The following is a 15,961-nucleotide window of genomic DNA, read 5'->3' as shown; positions in this document are numbered from 1 at the left end:
CAACGGATCATTTTCAATCAATGGAAATTGACAACAGCACATTAATGGACTACTTAGAGATAAGTGCTGATACTGACGACTTTGCAGATGCAATAATGGATTAGTTACCTATATCTCTTAATGTAACATTTTGTAACGGATGTATCACAAACATAATCCAGAAAATATAATTTACCTTTCTTAATACAAATGTAAAAATGCCTTTTGCATGTACAATAAAGACTGTTAATGTATATAAGAGCACCTTACCAACTATTAAATAACTATTTGTATAATTCATACAAGCTGCAACATATTGTTATACATACATAATAAGTCAAATGTTTACATGTAAATAACTACTTCTTTCAAATACTACTTGAGTATTGCTGTTTCTTTCAAAAGAAAAAAAACATTATAAATAAGCAACTTCTAATACATACTATATTACATAAATAAGAAAATACAAATTTAGCATATATAATGCCTTTAATACTGTTTGTTTTCAAAAATGTTTTTAAGTAACATAGTCTTTTACAATACTAGTTAATGTTTGAACATTTTTACATGACATAAGTGTGTGCAATTTATACTTAAATGTTTACTTAAACTGTGTGCAATTTGAAATTAGATTATTTCCTTTTACTTAATACTTTATTCATATACAATCATAAACTTACCCATATGTGCAATTTGCAACTTAGATGTTTACTATAACTTAATCGTTTTATCATATAAAGTAAGAATGCAAATGTTTTTACAAAATATATATTACAAATTAAACTTTGACAAAAAAATACAATGTTTACATATTTTTTTACAAACTACAGACTAACATTATCTATAAATGCTAAGTATATTAATCACTTATAAGAAACTAACAGCCTCTTGCTTCTACCACAGCTATCAAATAACATTTTTGGGTCTCAAAAGACATACTAACAATAAATGCTTATAACTACAAGAGTATCTGCCAATATTATTCCAAACATTGCTTACTATTCAGCAACAGCTAACAGCTTGCAATTCATCTTTATACACCAATACAGAGTTTGGTAAAAATGTAATGCAACACATTGTCATATACAATGCCAATAACTCAAACTTTAATGCTGCGAGACCTATTGCATTGCAAATGCTTGTGTTAATTATTGTTTTTTGACTGTTGCAATTTCTGTTTTGTTTCCTTTCCCTTACTCCGCTCCTTAGCTGCACCCTCGCCCCCCCACCCCCCCACTTCTGTCTTCTGTGCCCAGCTGTTCCCGCCGTTCCCATACGGCCACGCCCCCCTCACCACCCCGCTCCCGCCTCCCAGCTGCTCCTCCCTCCCTCCCTCCTCGCCTCTTAAGGCGGCCGTGGACGGACAGACAGGGTGACCTTCGACCCTGCTCCAGGGCCGGGTCGCTCCCCTGCTGCCTCCACACCACCTGTGAGCGCTCTCCCCGCTGCCGCCGTCCTGACTGGGGTTCAAGCCTGTGCCCAGATCAGCCGTGGTTTGTCTCTCGGTTTTGTTAATTATTGTTTTGTGACTATTGCAATTTCTGTTTTGTTTCCTTTCCCTTACTCCGCTCTTTAGCTGTACCCTCGCCCCCCTCCTCCCCCCACTTCTGCCTTCTGTGCCCAGCTGTTCCCGCCGTTCCCATATGACCACGCCCCCCTCGCCGCCACGCTCCTGCCTCCCAGCTGCTCCTCCCTCCCTCCTCGCCTCTTAAGGCGGCTGTGGATGGACGGACAGGGTGGCCTTCGACCCTGCTCCAGGCCCGGGTCACTCCCCCGCCGCCTCAGCACCACCTGTGAGCGCTCTCCCCCGCTGCTGCCGTCCTGACTGGGGTTCGAGCCTGAGCCAAGATCAGCCGTGGTTTGTCTCTCGTTTTTTAGGTCTCGCACCTGCGATTGCAGGGGCGAAGCCCCCTGCTGTCGCAAAGCGAGACTATTGCGATTGTGTCAGCTTTCAAGGACTAAAAAGGCTTGGGACAAGAGACTGGCACAGGCACGCAGCCTGCCGGTATCGGATCAGGTCGCGCGCGTGAACACGCGCACCGATTTCGACAGGCTCTTCACAACACACATACACACACACACACACAGAACCCCCTCACGCCGAGCATACACACACGCACGCGCACACATAGAGACCCCCCCGCCGCGCATACACACATGCGCACACACACACACACACACACACACATAGAGAACCTCCTCCCCCCTCCCCCGCCGCCGTGCGCACACACACACACACACACACATACACACAGAACCCCCGGCGCTTACACACACACATCCCCTAGCTCGTCTCGGCGTGTCTTCGCGCTCTCTTGCCCCCGCTCCTCTGGTGCGCGCACACCACTGGTTTCGATTCCCGCGTCGGCTCCTCTGTGGTGCGCGCGCACCACAGGTTTCGATTCCGTGCTTGTTTTTGCTGATGTTATGCCAAGCCTTTTTTCATCCTCATTTTTGCACAGAAAAACTGAAAGAACCAGACAATAACATAAATGAACTGAACAGACTTGCTGAAATGCTCACAGCTGACATGGAAGGACATGAACCTATGCCCTCGAGGTTGATTCCTGCTGCAGATGCCTCACCTCACTAGTTATCTTTCTCCTTATAGTATAACGCACTTAGACATTTTGGAACTATGCACTGGTTTTTTAAAGAATAATATGAGCGGCTGAAAAAGGGAGTCGTGGGACTTTTCAAAGAGGCGCTTGGGCTGCTGAAAGCCTTCTCCCTGTCCCACAATCTGTGCTGGTTCTTAATGAAGTGTCCTCCTGCGTTTTTTAACAATGCCTCGTTGTGGAAGGCCGCGATAGCAGCTAAGAATGTGCCCCGGGCAGTTGCGGTAGTTACAGAGAGGGTGTGGTTAGGGGAAAGGTAAGGCGAGTGAAGTGAACCGACAGGAGTCAGCGCATCACCTGTCTGCTGCTTGGGTGTTTCATCGCGACGCCGGATCGCTGCTCTCAGGGACAGCAGACATCCCTGCCTGCTGCACGCCTTCTGCCTCGGAAGGACGAGTTCTTAGAGTCAACAGCTACCCGTGTGACTAAACTCTGCTACAAACTGCCCTGAAGCCAGTAGCTGTGCGTTTTTAGATTTGATGAGTAATGGCACTTGTTTGCTCTGCTCTGCCCAGCCCTGCACTGATGTACTGACACACGGCAGCAGCACTAGTGAACCAGCACGAGGCACACGTGCTAACATACAGCAGCACTTCACAGGCTGACCATAAAGGTGCACTTGAGGGACCACACATCGCCGCAGGAGTAAGCCACATATCCACCTCCTGCTTCCAGTTGTGTGTTTTTGTGCACATTGTGCCAAGCAGGATTTTTAAAGCATCGGCTTACCTTAACTCTCATGTTATCAGGGCTTTCGTGGTGAAAAGCGGAGCAGCACCTTTGTTACTTTCACCCTTACTGTTGCCATGGCATTTCTACACTCTGAAAGGCCAGACGCTCTGTGAGAGGGCAGGCACACCGAGAACAGCCTTATTTCCAACCTGCAATAGCGACGGTGTGGCCAATGCAGCCGAGAACAGCCTTATTTCCAACCTGCAGTAGCGACGGTGTGGCCAATGCAGGGCCAGGATTTGTATAACAGAACCCCAGTCCACACGCCATTTTGACATCGCTTTTAGTACATTTACCCTCCGGGAATCTGTGGAACAACACAGCACAGCAGCTCCCTTGTCGGTGCCCTCTCCATACGGACAGTTTGGTCGCACTTTGCGGCCAGAATTTGCAGGGCAGTGCATCGGACCCTGTGAAATATTTTCACGGAGGTGTTCCCTGGTGCGTCACCCATCCAAAGTCCACTCTCAGGCAGCAGACAGGACAGCAGCTCCTCTTGACAGCTCTAACCGGGAGGAGGGCAGTTTCGTCATCGGGAAGGGCAGGGTAGATCCCTGGGAGAGAGAAAGAGGTGCGTCCGTCCTACCTGTGCGAGTTTCAGTCTTGCAGCAGGGAGAGGGCAGGGTGTTCCCTGCTCTCCTCCCCCCTGGGGGCCAGCCCATCGCGTTCCACCTGCGCCCGTCAGTATACAGCCACCGCCGCCGTGCGCCCCATACTGCAGCATGCCCTGCTAGAGCAGCAGGCCCGGAGCACCCCAGGTCCTGCCCAGCACCCGACGCCATGAAGAAGACACACTCCAAACCAGGCACCCGGACCAGGCTCTTTGGAAAGAAGCAGGCCAATGACAACCTCTTTCCCCCAAATCCACCCTGGATCCTACCACAGACTTCCAGCAAAGGAGACAAGAACACCCACGGTCAGTATAGCATTTATCATTAATCCCCCCCATTCTTATTTTTTTTAAATAACATGTTCCTGTTTGCTTTTCAATCCTTGTGGAATTCTCAGTGGTGTCATTCAGTGGGTTTTGATCTTTAATGATTGTCTTTTGCCTAATTGTGTTTGTTGGCCTCGGTCGTCTCTGAGCTCTCAATGTTTCTAGGTCTGTGCTCAAGCAGCTAGTTACTTTCGTTCCCCTCCCTCCCACCCTTTCTTGTTTTGGTCTTGGCACCGCATATTACAGTGGAGGTGAGAAATGGGGGTTGAGGATTGTACAGATATACCGTGTAGACAGCACTTCCGCTACCGCCCTGTGAAGAGAATGATGAGGGAAAGGGCAAAAAAAACGGACACACTCGGCTTTGTCTAAGTAGATTAAAAACACCTAAGAGGAAGGAAAATTGCCAGACAACGCACATTCAGTCACCACAGGGCTTTCTGCAGCAAGGGAAGATGTGGGCAATAGCTTTTCAGCTAGGGGATGTAGCTCAGTGGTAGAGCGCATGCTTTCCATGTATGAGGCTCGGGTTCAATCCCCGGCATCTCCAGGTCATTATTTTTTTTTGTTACAAAGTTGTTTCATAGATTTCATTGCAGTTTTCTTCTCCACACGCACGAGAGAAGCAAGCACCCCTCGATCAGCCATAGTGTTACACTCTGACGTCACATTGCCAGACAGGAGTGCTGCGCATGTGCCTTATACTCCTGCCAACAGACTGAAGCAACCATGGGCTCAGCAGCAGGGCCACTGGCGGCTGTGGAAGCTGGCAGAAATGGAAATACAGAAGTCCTCTCCGGTATACGGTTCAATGTTTGTTTTCAGGTATACAAAGGCTTTATTGGTAAGATTATCAGAGGACGCAGACCTCTCTCAAGGCCTATAAATGAGTACCCCCTACTGATTTTTGGGAGTTGTAGTGTGTTGCAACTCAGCTGATCCAATAGAATTAACAAACCTGAAATCGATCATTTGAAACAACACAGGGCATTTTGTTTAGTTCTATCGGTGGAGTCACCCGGCAAATTTCTTCACGTACAGTTAGCCCTCAATGCTGTGATAAGTCAATTGCTAAAATCACAGAGCTTTCACATGGTGAGAAAATGGGGCATTTTGCACAAGGACCAGCCCCTGTACTTTAAGTAAGACCAACACCTGGTGTCCCTTAGGGTCTGACTGTGTTTCAGAAGACGGGGAATAGCTGACTATGGTAACCTCCACTAACTCAATTCTCTTTGCCAACATTACAGAGCAAAAACATAAAATGTAACTAACACCTGATGAAGTTTAACATTCTATTAATTAATAAGACAGCAATGAACCCAGAATACATGAATACCATTTTTATAATTAAAACTAGCAGCCCGTCCTGACGTTGTCCGGGTATGAATTGCTGCCAGTCAGTAGTATATTGTTTTGTAGGATTTCGTTTTGACAGCACTTCTTATCTGTGACAGGCCTGTGAAACGCTCCGATTCACAGTGCACTGCTGATGCACTTAAGAGTGCGCGTTCAGTAGTGTGTGAACTCGAGTTTCCCTACTTTATTTTTCCTTGCAATATTATATGGCGTGAACTCGACAACATGGAATGAGCACAATTTACATTACAGAAGAACACATTCATTTGTGGTAGGCACGTGGAGACAAAGCGATTTGCCTGGAATCACAGGATGTTGAGCTGATGCCGAGATTCGAACGTAGCTCCCCAGCCCTAAAGTTCGCAATTCTAGAACCTGTGGCGGGAGGTGTGTCTAAACATGTATGTCGGTGCTGGCCATCAACGAGAGAGACCTGTGCATTTTTCAAATCGGTGGTGAAAAAATATGAGTATGTTGCTGGAGATGTTGGCCGCCGTGCCACCAATGTACTTACCGGGGGAGGGTAAACACCCATTATTCCGCAACTTTCTTTCCGCATACCATCACTCCGCATACCTTCATTACGAAAGTACCATGACTCCGCAATTCCATTATAACACATGCATTACATTTTATAGGCTTTTACCACGCATACATTTACACCGAAATTCGTTGTAAATGCATGAATGGTAAAAGCATGTTTTTTTAAATGTTTGGATAAGGGGTATATGTTTTGGGGTACTGAGGTATATGTTTTGGGGTGTTTGAGTATTTTAAGGGTTCAGATATAATTTTGGGTTATGGGGTATAGGGGTATTTTTAGGTTTATGGGGTAGGTTAGGGTTTTGTGGTACAGGGGTATTTTAAGGGTTCGGGGCTAGGTTTGGGTTTTGGGGTACAGGGGTATTTTTAGGGTTCAGGGCTAGGTTTGGGTTTTGGGGTACAGGGGTATTTTAGGGTTCAGGGTTAGGTTTGGGTTTTGGGGAACAGGGGTATTTTTATGGTTCAGTGCTAGGTTTGGGTTTTGGGGTACAGGGGTATTTTAAGGGTTCAGGGCTAGGTTTGGTTTTTGGGGTACAGGGGTATTTTAGGGTTCAGGGGTAGGTTTGGGTTTTGGGGTACAGGGGATTTTTAGGGTTCAGGGCTAGGTTTGGGTTTTGGGGTACAGGGGTATTTTTAGGGTTCAGGGGTAGGTTTGGGTTTTGAGGTACAGGAGTATTTATAGGGTTCAGGGCTAGGTTTGGGTTTTGGGGTACAGGGGTCTTTTTAGGGTTTAGGGATAGGTTTGGGTTTTGGGGTACATGGTATATTTAAAGGGTTAAGATCGGTTAGTGTTTAAGGGTATTGGGGTATTTAAAGGAGTAAGGGTGGGTTATGATTATGGGGTGCAGGGGTATTTAAAGGGAGCAGGGTGGACACCCGGAGCTGGAATGTACAGAACCTGGGACGAAAAAACAATGAAATATTGGGCACAACGCTCGCTTTTTTTTCCGTAATCCCGCACCCCGCACACGCCCACGCCCCCAGCACACGCCCACAGCACATGATATGAGACATGGCATGTAGGGCGGAACGTACCACACGCCCCCGTGTTTGTCACGCCACCAGCACACACCCACAGCACAACGCAGACACGCCCACAAGGGACTACTTTGCTGGCACGGTTCTTTTACCTTTTAAATGTATATGGTGGGCGTCTGCATAGCCTATGTCCTTCTGCTGCAACTGCCCTTTCCAACGCTGTATTGGGTGTTGTAATTGGTGCTGTGGTGCCTGAGATTACCCGCCTCAAATGTTTGGGTTCTCTCTTTATTATATTAGTATGGATATACTCACCCAATTTCCCAACAAATTAAAATATCTATCGGGTTTTCAGCATTATCAAGTGTTTACACAACAAACGCTGTGTAGATGGACAGGCTCTCAGTCCACTTCTGATCTGTATGTACCTCTGTATGTAACTCTTCACTTTTTAGGTCTCGCCGTGGCGAACCTTCTTCACACAGTGAGGTGAGTAGCCGTGGTTGCTACGCTGTTGCATGTTGGCTTTAATCCTTCACTGGCACCGGATGAAGGTCCGTCTCCCCTCTGGCTTCTGGGGATATCCCCACAACAGCTATTTTAACCGTCCGACCACTTCCGTTCACCCGCTCTGGTTCACCTCATGACCCGGGGGCAGCCAGTTTGATGCTCCCGGTCAGGTCCTTCATGCCTGGGGCTAGCGCGAGCCATCACCGTTAGGGTCTCTAGGCGCTGGGGGCCGTCAGGAAGATTCCATTATTTATTTTGTTGTTTGTTTATCAGCATATGGCGCTGCATGTAGCACACACGAACTACTGAATAACTAAACTGGAACGCCCTTTCTAAAGAACTAACGCGTCCCTTCTAATTGTATACATATTTCATTCAAAAACACAATAAAAGTTGATCACTTAAAAGAGCATGATGGAGCCTGCCATCTGCTGAAGAATATGTTCATTTGGCGCTACTGACCTGCACTTGGCACGTAATTAGCACACACATCCTAGTGGCGCTGCCTATGTCTGGGCTTTTGTCTGGCCTTTCCTGAGGCTGTCAGGTTGTGAAACGCCAGGGACGTAAAGGAAATGTCTGGAGTTGGGCGGCATTGAAGAGCAAAGTCAGGATGTCACTGCAGTTTCAAAGTTCCTCTTAATTCAAGACGTGGCTCACAGGTTTGCTCAGCTGTAGGATTTCAAACTGGTAGTGCATTTTGCTAGTGATACATGCAATTGCGTGTGATAGTGCATAGGCCCTAATTCAAGAAAGGTGAATGAGTTTAGTACACCCCTGCTGGTAAACGAGAAGAGAACTATGTTCGACACCCCATTGGGCGCTGAGGCCACTGCACATTTCTTACTACCTTTCAGGCACAAACACGTATTTATAAAAAACGCGCACTCTCTTCCAGTCTGGTGTTCTCACTATGAGACAGCATACATTCTCTCTCTCGCCAATAACGTGCTATAATTGCTCTTGTTCACTATAACACTATAACAATCCTATCCAGGCCCTTACATGACCATCATAACATTAAACTTTAAACAAACAAATATACAATGTTTACATATTTATTTACAAACAACAAAATAGGCACTTGCAAATCATCTTCATGCGCCAATACAGAGTTTGTAAACAAATTCATGCAACACATTGTCATATACAATGCCAATAACTCAAACTTGAATGCTGCGAGACCTATTGCATTGCAAATGCTTGTGTTAATTATTGTTTTGTGACTGTTGCAATTTCTGTTTTGTTTCCTTTCCCTTACTCCGCTCCTTAGCTGCTCCCTAGGCCCCCCTAGCCCCCCACTTCTGCCTTCTGTGCCCAGCTGTTCCCGTCAAAAACAAGGTTGGTGGAGGGTCTAAGGGGAAAATTATTTAACCCCTTCGCTGCTAGGCCTTTTCCCCCTCCTGTGCTAAGGCTTTTTTTGGTGTTTTGGGGTAGTGCGCGCTTAGGCCCTTGTAACTTTTTGACCACATAAGGGATCCGCGCCAAATTTGCGTCCTTTTCTTCCAACATCATGGGGATTCTAAAGGCGCCCAGGGTTTGTGGATTCCCTTGGAGGGGTCCCAGAAATTAACCAAAATATAGTGTTTTTTTTTGTTTTTTTCAGAAAAATGGGAAAAACGGGCTGCAAATGAAAGCCTCTGGCTTTTTCCCTGAATATGGTATCAAAAAAGGGTTTGTGGGGCTGAATTCTCCATTTTCTCAGCTTTTAGGGAATGACAGTGTTGTGTCAGAGAACCGAAATTTTTCACTCAGTTTTGGCATTTTTCTGGGACATAGCCTATTTTTGCTATTTTTAGAGCTTTCCACCTCCTTCCAGTTAATGGTAGAAATGAGTTTGAAAGCAATAATGGATCCTGGAAAGCTTTACATTTCCGAAAAATAGACAAAATTCTGAATTCAGAAAGGGGTCATTTGTCTAAATCCATGAAGGTTTCGTTATAGAAACTAACAGTTAGATATTGGAATATTTGAAAATTTGTTGAAAACAACGGCCTTTTGTCTCAACGTTTTCACCTATAACTTTCTCTAATTTTGACAGCTCTTGGAAAGCAATATACCGTTACATCCGTTAGACCTTCCTGGTTGTGGGGATATATGGGACTTGTAGTTTCACCAAGAACCCGACGAACCCAGATCCAAAAACTGAGCAGCAACTTGCAATGGTATTTTTTCATTTACTGGGTATAGTGCACTTTGTCTTGGAAAATGTACACATGGAATAATCTGCATGAAAGACACCTATGTATGTATGAATTGGGTACAAATTATAGAGTTCAGAAACAGTATATAATTGCACATTTTCAAAGTTGGGAATACTCATACTAGCATGAGAATTATTGGTCATTTTTCATAAAGTTTTTTTTTCTACACAATATCTTTCATTCAAAGGGAGAAATTCAAGAAAGCTCAATTGGTAATAACAGTTGATTTACAAATCTGAATTACCCCAAGTGTCCCGATAAAAACGGTACCTCACTTGTGTGGGTCGGCCTTGTGCCTGCGACAGGAAACGGCGCAAAATGCAACGTGCTCACACCTAAATTTTGCAGTTACAAATTGACCCTTTTTTGGCAAAGTGCCTACCTGTAGTTTTTGCACCCTAGTTCTTCCGGCACCTAGGGAAACCTAGCAAACCTATACATTTTTGAAAAGTAGACACCCAGGGGAATTCAGGATGGGATGACTCGACTGCCTACCACCAGGTTTTGTTACCCAGAATCCCTTGCAAAGCTCAGATTTTGACAAACAAAACACATTTTCCTCACATTTCTGTGGTGGAAAGTTCTGGAATCTGCGTGGATCAACAAATTTCCACCCACCCAGCGTGCCCCCAGGTCTCCCGAAAAAAATGGTACCTCACTTGTGTGGGTCGGCCTTGTGCCTACGATGGGAAACGGCACAAAATGCAACGTGGTCGCTCCTCAATTTCCCAGTGAAATCTTAAGCTCTTTGGACAAAGAGACTACCTTTTGTTTTTGAGCCGTAGCTCAACCAGCACCTAGGGAAACCTAGCAAACCTATACATTTTTGAAAACTAGACACCCAGGGCAATTCAGGATGGGGTGACTCGTCTGCCTACCCCCAGGTTTTGTTACCCAGAATCCCTTGCAAACATAAATATTTGACCAAAAAAACACATTTTCCTCACATTTCTGTGGTGGAAAGTTCTAGAATCTGCGTGGATCAACAAATTTCCACCCACCCAGCGTGCCCCTAGGTCTCCCGAAAAAAATGGTACCTCACTTGCGTGGGTAGGCATAGTGGCTGCGACATGAAACTGCGCAAAACGCAGCATGGTCGCATCTCAATTTCCCAGTGAAATGTAGCACGATTCGGACAAAAAGACTACCTTTTGTTTTTGCGCCGTAGCTCTGCCAGCACCTAGGGAAACCTAGCAACCCTATACATTTATGAAAACTAGACAACCAGGGCAATTCAGGATGGGGTGACTCGTCTGCCTACCCCCAGGTTTTGTTACCCAGAATCCCTTTCAAACAAAAAAATTTGACCAAAAAAACACATTTTCCTCACATTTCTGTGGGGGAAAGTTCTGGAATCTGCGTGGATCAACAAATTTCCACCCACCCAGCGTGCCCCCAGGTCTCCCGAAAAAAATGGTACCCCACTTGCGTGGGTAGGCATAGTGGCTGCGACATGAAACAGCGCAAAACGCAGCATGGTCGCACCTCAATTTCCCAGTGAAATTTTGCACGATTTGGACAAAAAGACTACCTTTAGTTTTTGCGCCTTAGCTCTGCCAGCACCTAGGGAAACCTAGCAAACCTATACATTTCTGAAAACTAGACACCCAGGGCAATTCAGGATGGGGTGACTCGTCTGCCTACCCCCAGGTTTTGTTACCCAGAATCCCTTTCAAACAAAAAAATTTGACCAAAAAAACACATTTTCCTCACATTTCTGTGGTGGAAAGTTCTGGAATCTGCGTGGATCAACAAATTTCCATGCACCCAGTGTGCCCCCAGGTCTCCCGAAAAAAATGGTACCTCACTTGCGTGGGTAGGCATAGTGGCTGCGACATGAAACAGCGCAAAACGCAGCATGGTCGCACCTCAATTTCCCAGTGAAATTTAGCACGATTCGGACAAAAAGACTACCTTTTGTTTTTACGCCGTAGCTCTGCCAGCACCTAGGGAAACCTAGCAAACCTATACATTTCTGAAAACTAGACACCCAGGGCAATTCAGGATGGGGTGACTCGTCTGCCTACCCCCAGGTTTTGTTACCCAGAATCCCTTACAAACATAAATATTTGACCAAAAAAACACATTTTCCTCACATTTCTGTGATGGAAAGTTCTGGAATCTGCGTGGATCAACAAATTTCCACCCACCCAGCGTGCCCCCAGGTCTCCCGAAAAAAATGGTACCTCACTTGCGTGGGTAGGCATAGTGGCTGTGACATGAAACAGCGCAAAACGCAGCATGGTCGCACCTCAATTTCCCAGTGAAATTTAGCACGATTCGGACAAAAAGACTACCTTTTGTTTTTGCGCCGTAGCTCTGCCAGCACCTAGGGAAACCTAGCAAACCTATACATTTCTGAAAACTAGACACACAGGGCAATTCAGGATGGGGTGACTCGTCTGCCTACCCCCAGGTTTTGTTACCCAGAATCCCTTTCAAACAAAACAATTTAACCAAAAAAACACATTTTCCTCAAATTTCTGTGGTGGAAAGTTCTGGAATCTGCGTGGATCAACAAATTTCCACCCACCCAGCGTGTCCCCAGGTCTCCCGAAAAAAATGGTACCTCACTTGCGTGGGTAGGCATAGTGGCTGCGACATGAAACAGCGCAAAACGCAGCATGGTCGCACCTCAATTTCCCAGTGAAATTTAGCACGATTCGGACAAAAAGACTACCTTTTGTTTTTGCGCCGTAGCTCTGACAGCACCTAGGGAAACCTAGCAAACCTATACATTTCTGAAAACTAGACACCCAGGGCAATTCAGGATGGGGTGACTCGTCTGCCTACCCCCAGGTTTTGTTACCCAGAATCCCTTTCAAACAAAAATATTTGACCAAAAAAACACATTTTCCTCACATTTCTGTGGTGGAAAGTTCTGGAATCTGCGTGGATCAACAAATTTCCACCCACCCAGCGTGCCCCCAGGTCTCCCGAAAAAAATGGTACCTCACTTGCATGGGTAGGCATAGTGGCTTTGACATGAAACAGCGCAAAACGCAGCATGGTCGCACCTCAATTTCCCAGTGAAATTTAGCACGATTCGGACAAAAAGACTACCTTTTGTTTTTGCGCCGTAGCTCTGCCAGCACCTAGGGAAACCTAGCAAACCTATACATTTCTGAAAACTAGACACCCAGGGCAATTCAGGATGGGGTGACTCGTCTGCCTACCCCCAGGTTTTGTTACCCAGAATCCCTTACAAACATAAAAATTTGACCAAAAAAACACATTTTCCTCACATTTCTGTGGTGGAAAGTTCTGGAATCTGCGTGGATCAACAAATTACCACCCACCCAGCGTGCCCCCAGGTCTCCCGAAAAAAATGGTACCTCACTTGCGTGGGTAGGCATAGTGGCTGCGACATGAAACAGCGCAAAACGCAGCATGGTCGCACCTCAATTTCCCAGTGAAATTTTGCACGATTCGGACAAAAAGACTACCTTTTGTTTTTGCGCTGTAGCTCTGCCAGCACCTAGGGAAACCTAGCAAACCTATACATTTCTGAAAACTAGACACCCAGGGCAATTCAGGATGGGGTGACTCGTCTGCCTACCCCCAGGTTTTGTTACCCAGAATCCCTTACAAACATAAAAATTTGACCAAAAAAACACATTTTCCTCACATTTCTGTGGTGGAAAGTTCTGGAATCTGCGTGGATCAACAAATTTCCACCCACCCAGCGTGCCCCCAGGTCTCCCGAAAAAAATGGTACCTCACTTGCGTGGGTAGGCATAGTGGCTGCGACATGAAACAGCGCAAAACGCAGCATGGTCGCACCTCAATTTCCCAGTGAAATTTTGCACGATTCGGACAAAAAGACTACCTTTTGTTTTTGCACCGTAGCTCTGCCAGCACCTAAGGAAACCTAGCAAACCTATACATTTTTGAAAACTAGACACCCAGGGGAATTCAGGATGGGGTGACTCATCTGCCTACCCCCAGGTTTTGTTACCCAGAATCCCTTACAAACATAAAAATTTGACCAAAAAAACACATTTTTCTCACATTTCTGTGGTGGAAAGTTCTGGAATCTGCGTGGATCAACAAATTTCCACTCACCCAGCGTGCCCCCAGGTCTCCCGAAAAAAATGGTACCTCACTTGCGTGGGTAGGCATAGTGGCTGCGACATGAAACAGCGCAAAACGCAGCATGGTCGCACCTCAATTTCCCAGTGAAATTTAGCACGATTCGGACAAAAAGACTACCTTTTGTTTTTGCGCCGTAGCTCTGCCAGCACCTAGGGAAACCTAGCAAACCTATACATTTTTGGAAACTAGACACCCAGGGGAATTCAGGATGGGGTGACTCGTCTGCCTACCCCCAGGTTTTGTTACCCAAAATCCCTTACAAACATAAACATTTGACCAAAAAAACACATTTTCCTCACATTTCTGTGGTGGAAAGTTCTGGAATCTGCGTGGAGCAACAAATTTCCACCCACCCAGCGTGCCCCCAGGTCTCCCAAAAAAAATGGTACCTCACTTGCGTGGGTAGGCATAGTGGCTGCGACATGAAACAGCGCAAAACGCAGCATGGTCGCACCTCAATTTCCCAGTGAAATTTAGCACGATTCGGACAAAAAGACTACCTTTTGTTTTTGCGCCGTAGCTCTGCCAGCACCTAAGGAAACCTAGCAAACCTATACATTTTTGAAAACTAGACACCCAGGGGAATTCAGGATGGGGTGACTCGTCTGCCTACCCCCAGGTTTTGTTACCCAGAATCCCTTACAAACATAAAAATTTGACCAAAAAAACACATTTTGTCTCACATTTCTGTGGTGGAAAGTTCTGGAATCTGCGTGGATCAACAAATTTCCACCCACCCAGCGTGCCCCGAGGTCTCCCGAAAAAAATGGTACCTCACTTGCGTGGGTAGGCATAGTGGCTGCGACATGAAGCAGCGCAAAACGCAGCATGGTCGCACCTCAATTTCCCAGTGAAATTTAGCACGATTCGGACAAAAAGACTACCTTTTGTTTTTGCGCCGTAGCTCTGCCAGCACCTAGGGAAACCTAGCAAACCTATACATTTTTGAAAACTAGACACCCAGGGGAATTCAGGATGGGGTGACTCGTCTGCCTACCCACAGGTTTTGTTACCCAGAATCCCTTACAAACATAAAAATTTGACCAAAAAAACACATTTTCCTCACATTTCTGTGGTGGAAAGTTCTGGAATCTGCGTGGAGCAACAAATTTCCACTCACCCAGCGTGCCCCCAGGTCTCCCGAAAAAAACGGTACCTCACTTGCGTGGATAGACATAGTGGCTGCAACAGGAAACGGTTCAAATCGTACGGTGGTGAATTTACATTACCTTATTGCAAAACTACCTTGATTTTGGGGGGGGGTATCTGAATTTGTGGCCCGGGGCTCGTGGTATTCTTTGCAAAGTAGCAAACCCAAACAGTTCTGAAAACTATACACCTGGGGGAGTCCAGGGAGGTATGGCATGCATGGGTCCCCCAATGTTTTCCTACCCAGAACTCTCTGCAAACCTTAAAATTAGGTAAAAATTGCCCTTTTCCAAACTTTTTGGCGTGGGATCGCCGTGCCGGCAAAAAAGTTGTACCACCCTGCGTTCCCCTTGTTCTCCCGAGTAAAAGGATACCAAACTTGTGTGGGTGCCCCAAAGCAGAACACCCCAAAAATGAATTTCGAAAAAAGTAGTTTTTACTCACATTTACGTTTTACAAATTAAGCACCCCAGCCTAAGTCACTTGCCTTTGGCCCACCCACACAAGTGAGGTATCATTTTACTCGGGAGAACAAGGGAAACGCTGGGTGGTAGGACATTTGTTCCGGCAGCGAGATCCCACCCAAAAAAGTATGGAAAAGTGGGTTTTTGGACCAAAATTTCAGGTTTGCAGGGGTTTCTGGGTAGCAAAACATTGGGGGACCCACGCATGCCATACCACCCTGGACTCCCCCGGGTGTCTAGTTCTCAGAACTGTTTGGGTTTGGTAGTTTCCAAAGATGCCTGCCAAGCCCCGGGCCAAAAGCTCAGGTAACCCCCTCAAAAAATAAGATTATTTGGCTAAAGGTAATGTTTTCGTCTCCACAGTATGAATTGGGCCTTTTCCTAAAGCAGCCG

General features: G+C 46.1%; 1 protein-coding gene and 1 non-coding gene across 2 annotated transcripts in view; both read left to right on the top strand.

Annotated features, from left to right (window-relative positions):
- Positions 1–4,109: 4,109 nt before the first annotated feature.
- The window catches only part of LOC144752353 (major histocompatibility complex class I-related protein 1-like), a 191,495-nt gene continuing 179,643 nt past the window's right edge, over positions 4,110–15,961 (top strand). The window contains exon 1 of the mRNA XM_078640291.1: positions 4,110–4,245. Within this exon, the coding sequence (XP_078496417.1) occupies positions 4,110–4,245 (136 nt within the window). The remainder of the gene's footprint in view (positions 4,246–15,961) is intronic.
- On the top strand, positions 4,746–4,816 carry TRNAG-UCC (transfer RNA glycine (anticodon UCC)). Its single transcript has one exon. It is a non-coding gene; the product is annotated as a tRNA-Gly (tRNA).

Source organism: Lissotriton helveticus, chromosome 5_1 (assembly GCF_964261635.1).
Source record: "Lissotriton helveticus chromosome 5_1, aLisHel1.1, whole genome shotgun sequence".
Classification (NCBI taxonomy): domain Eukaryota; kingdom Metazoa; phylum Chordata; class Amphibia; order Caudata; family Salamandridae; genus Lissotriton; species Lissotriton helveticus.
The sequence above is the reverse complement of the archived record's forward strand: the minus strand, read 5'-3'. Positions and strand labels throughout refer to the sequence as shown.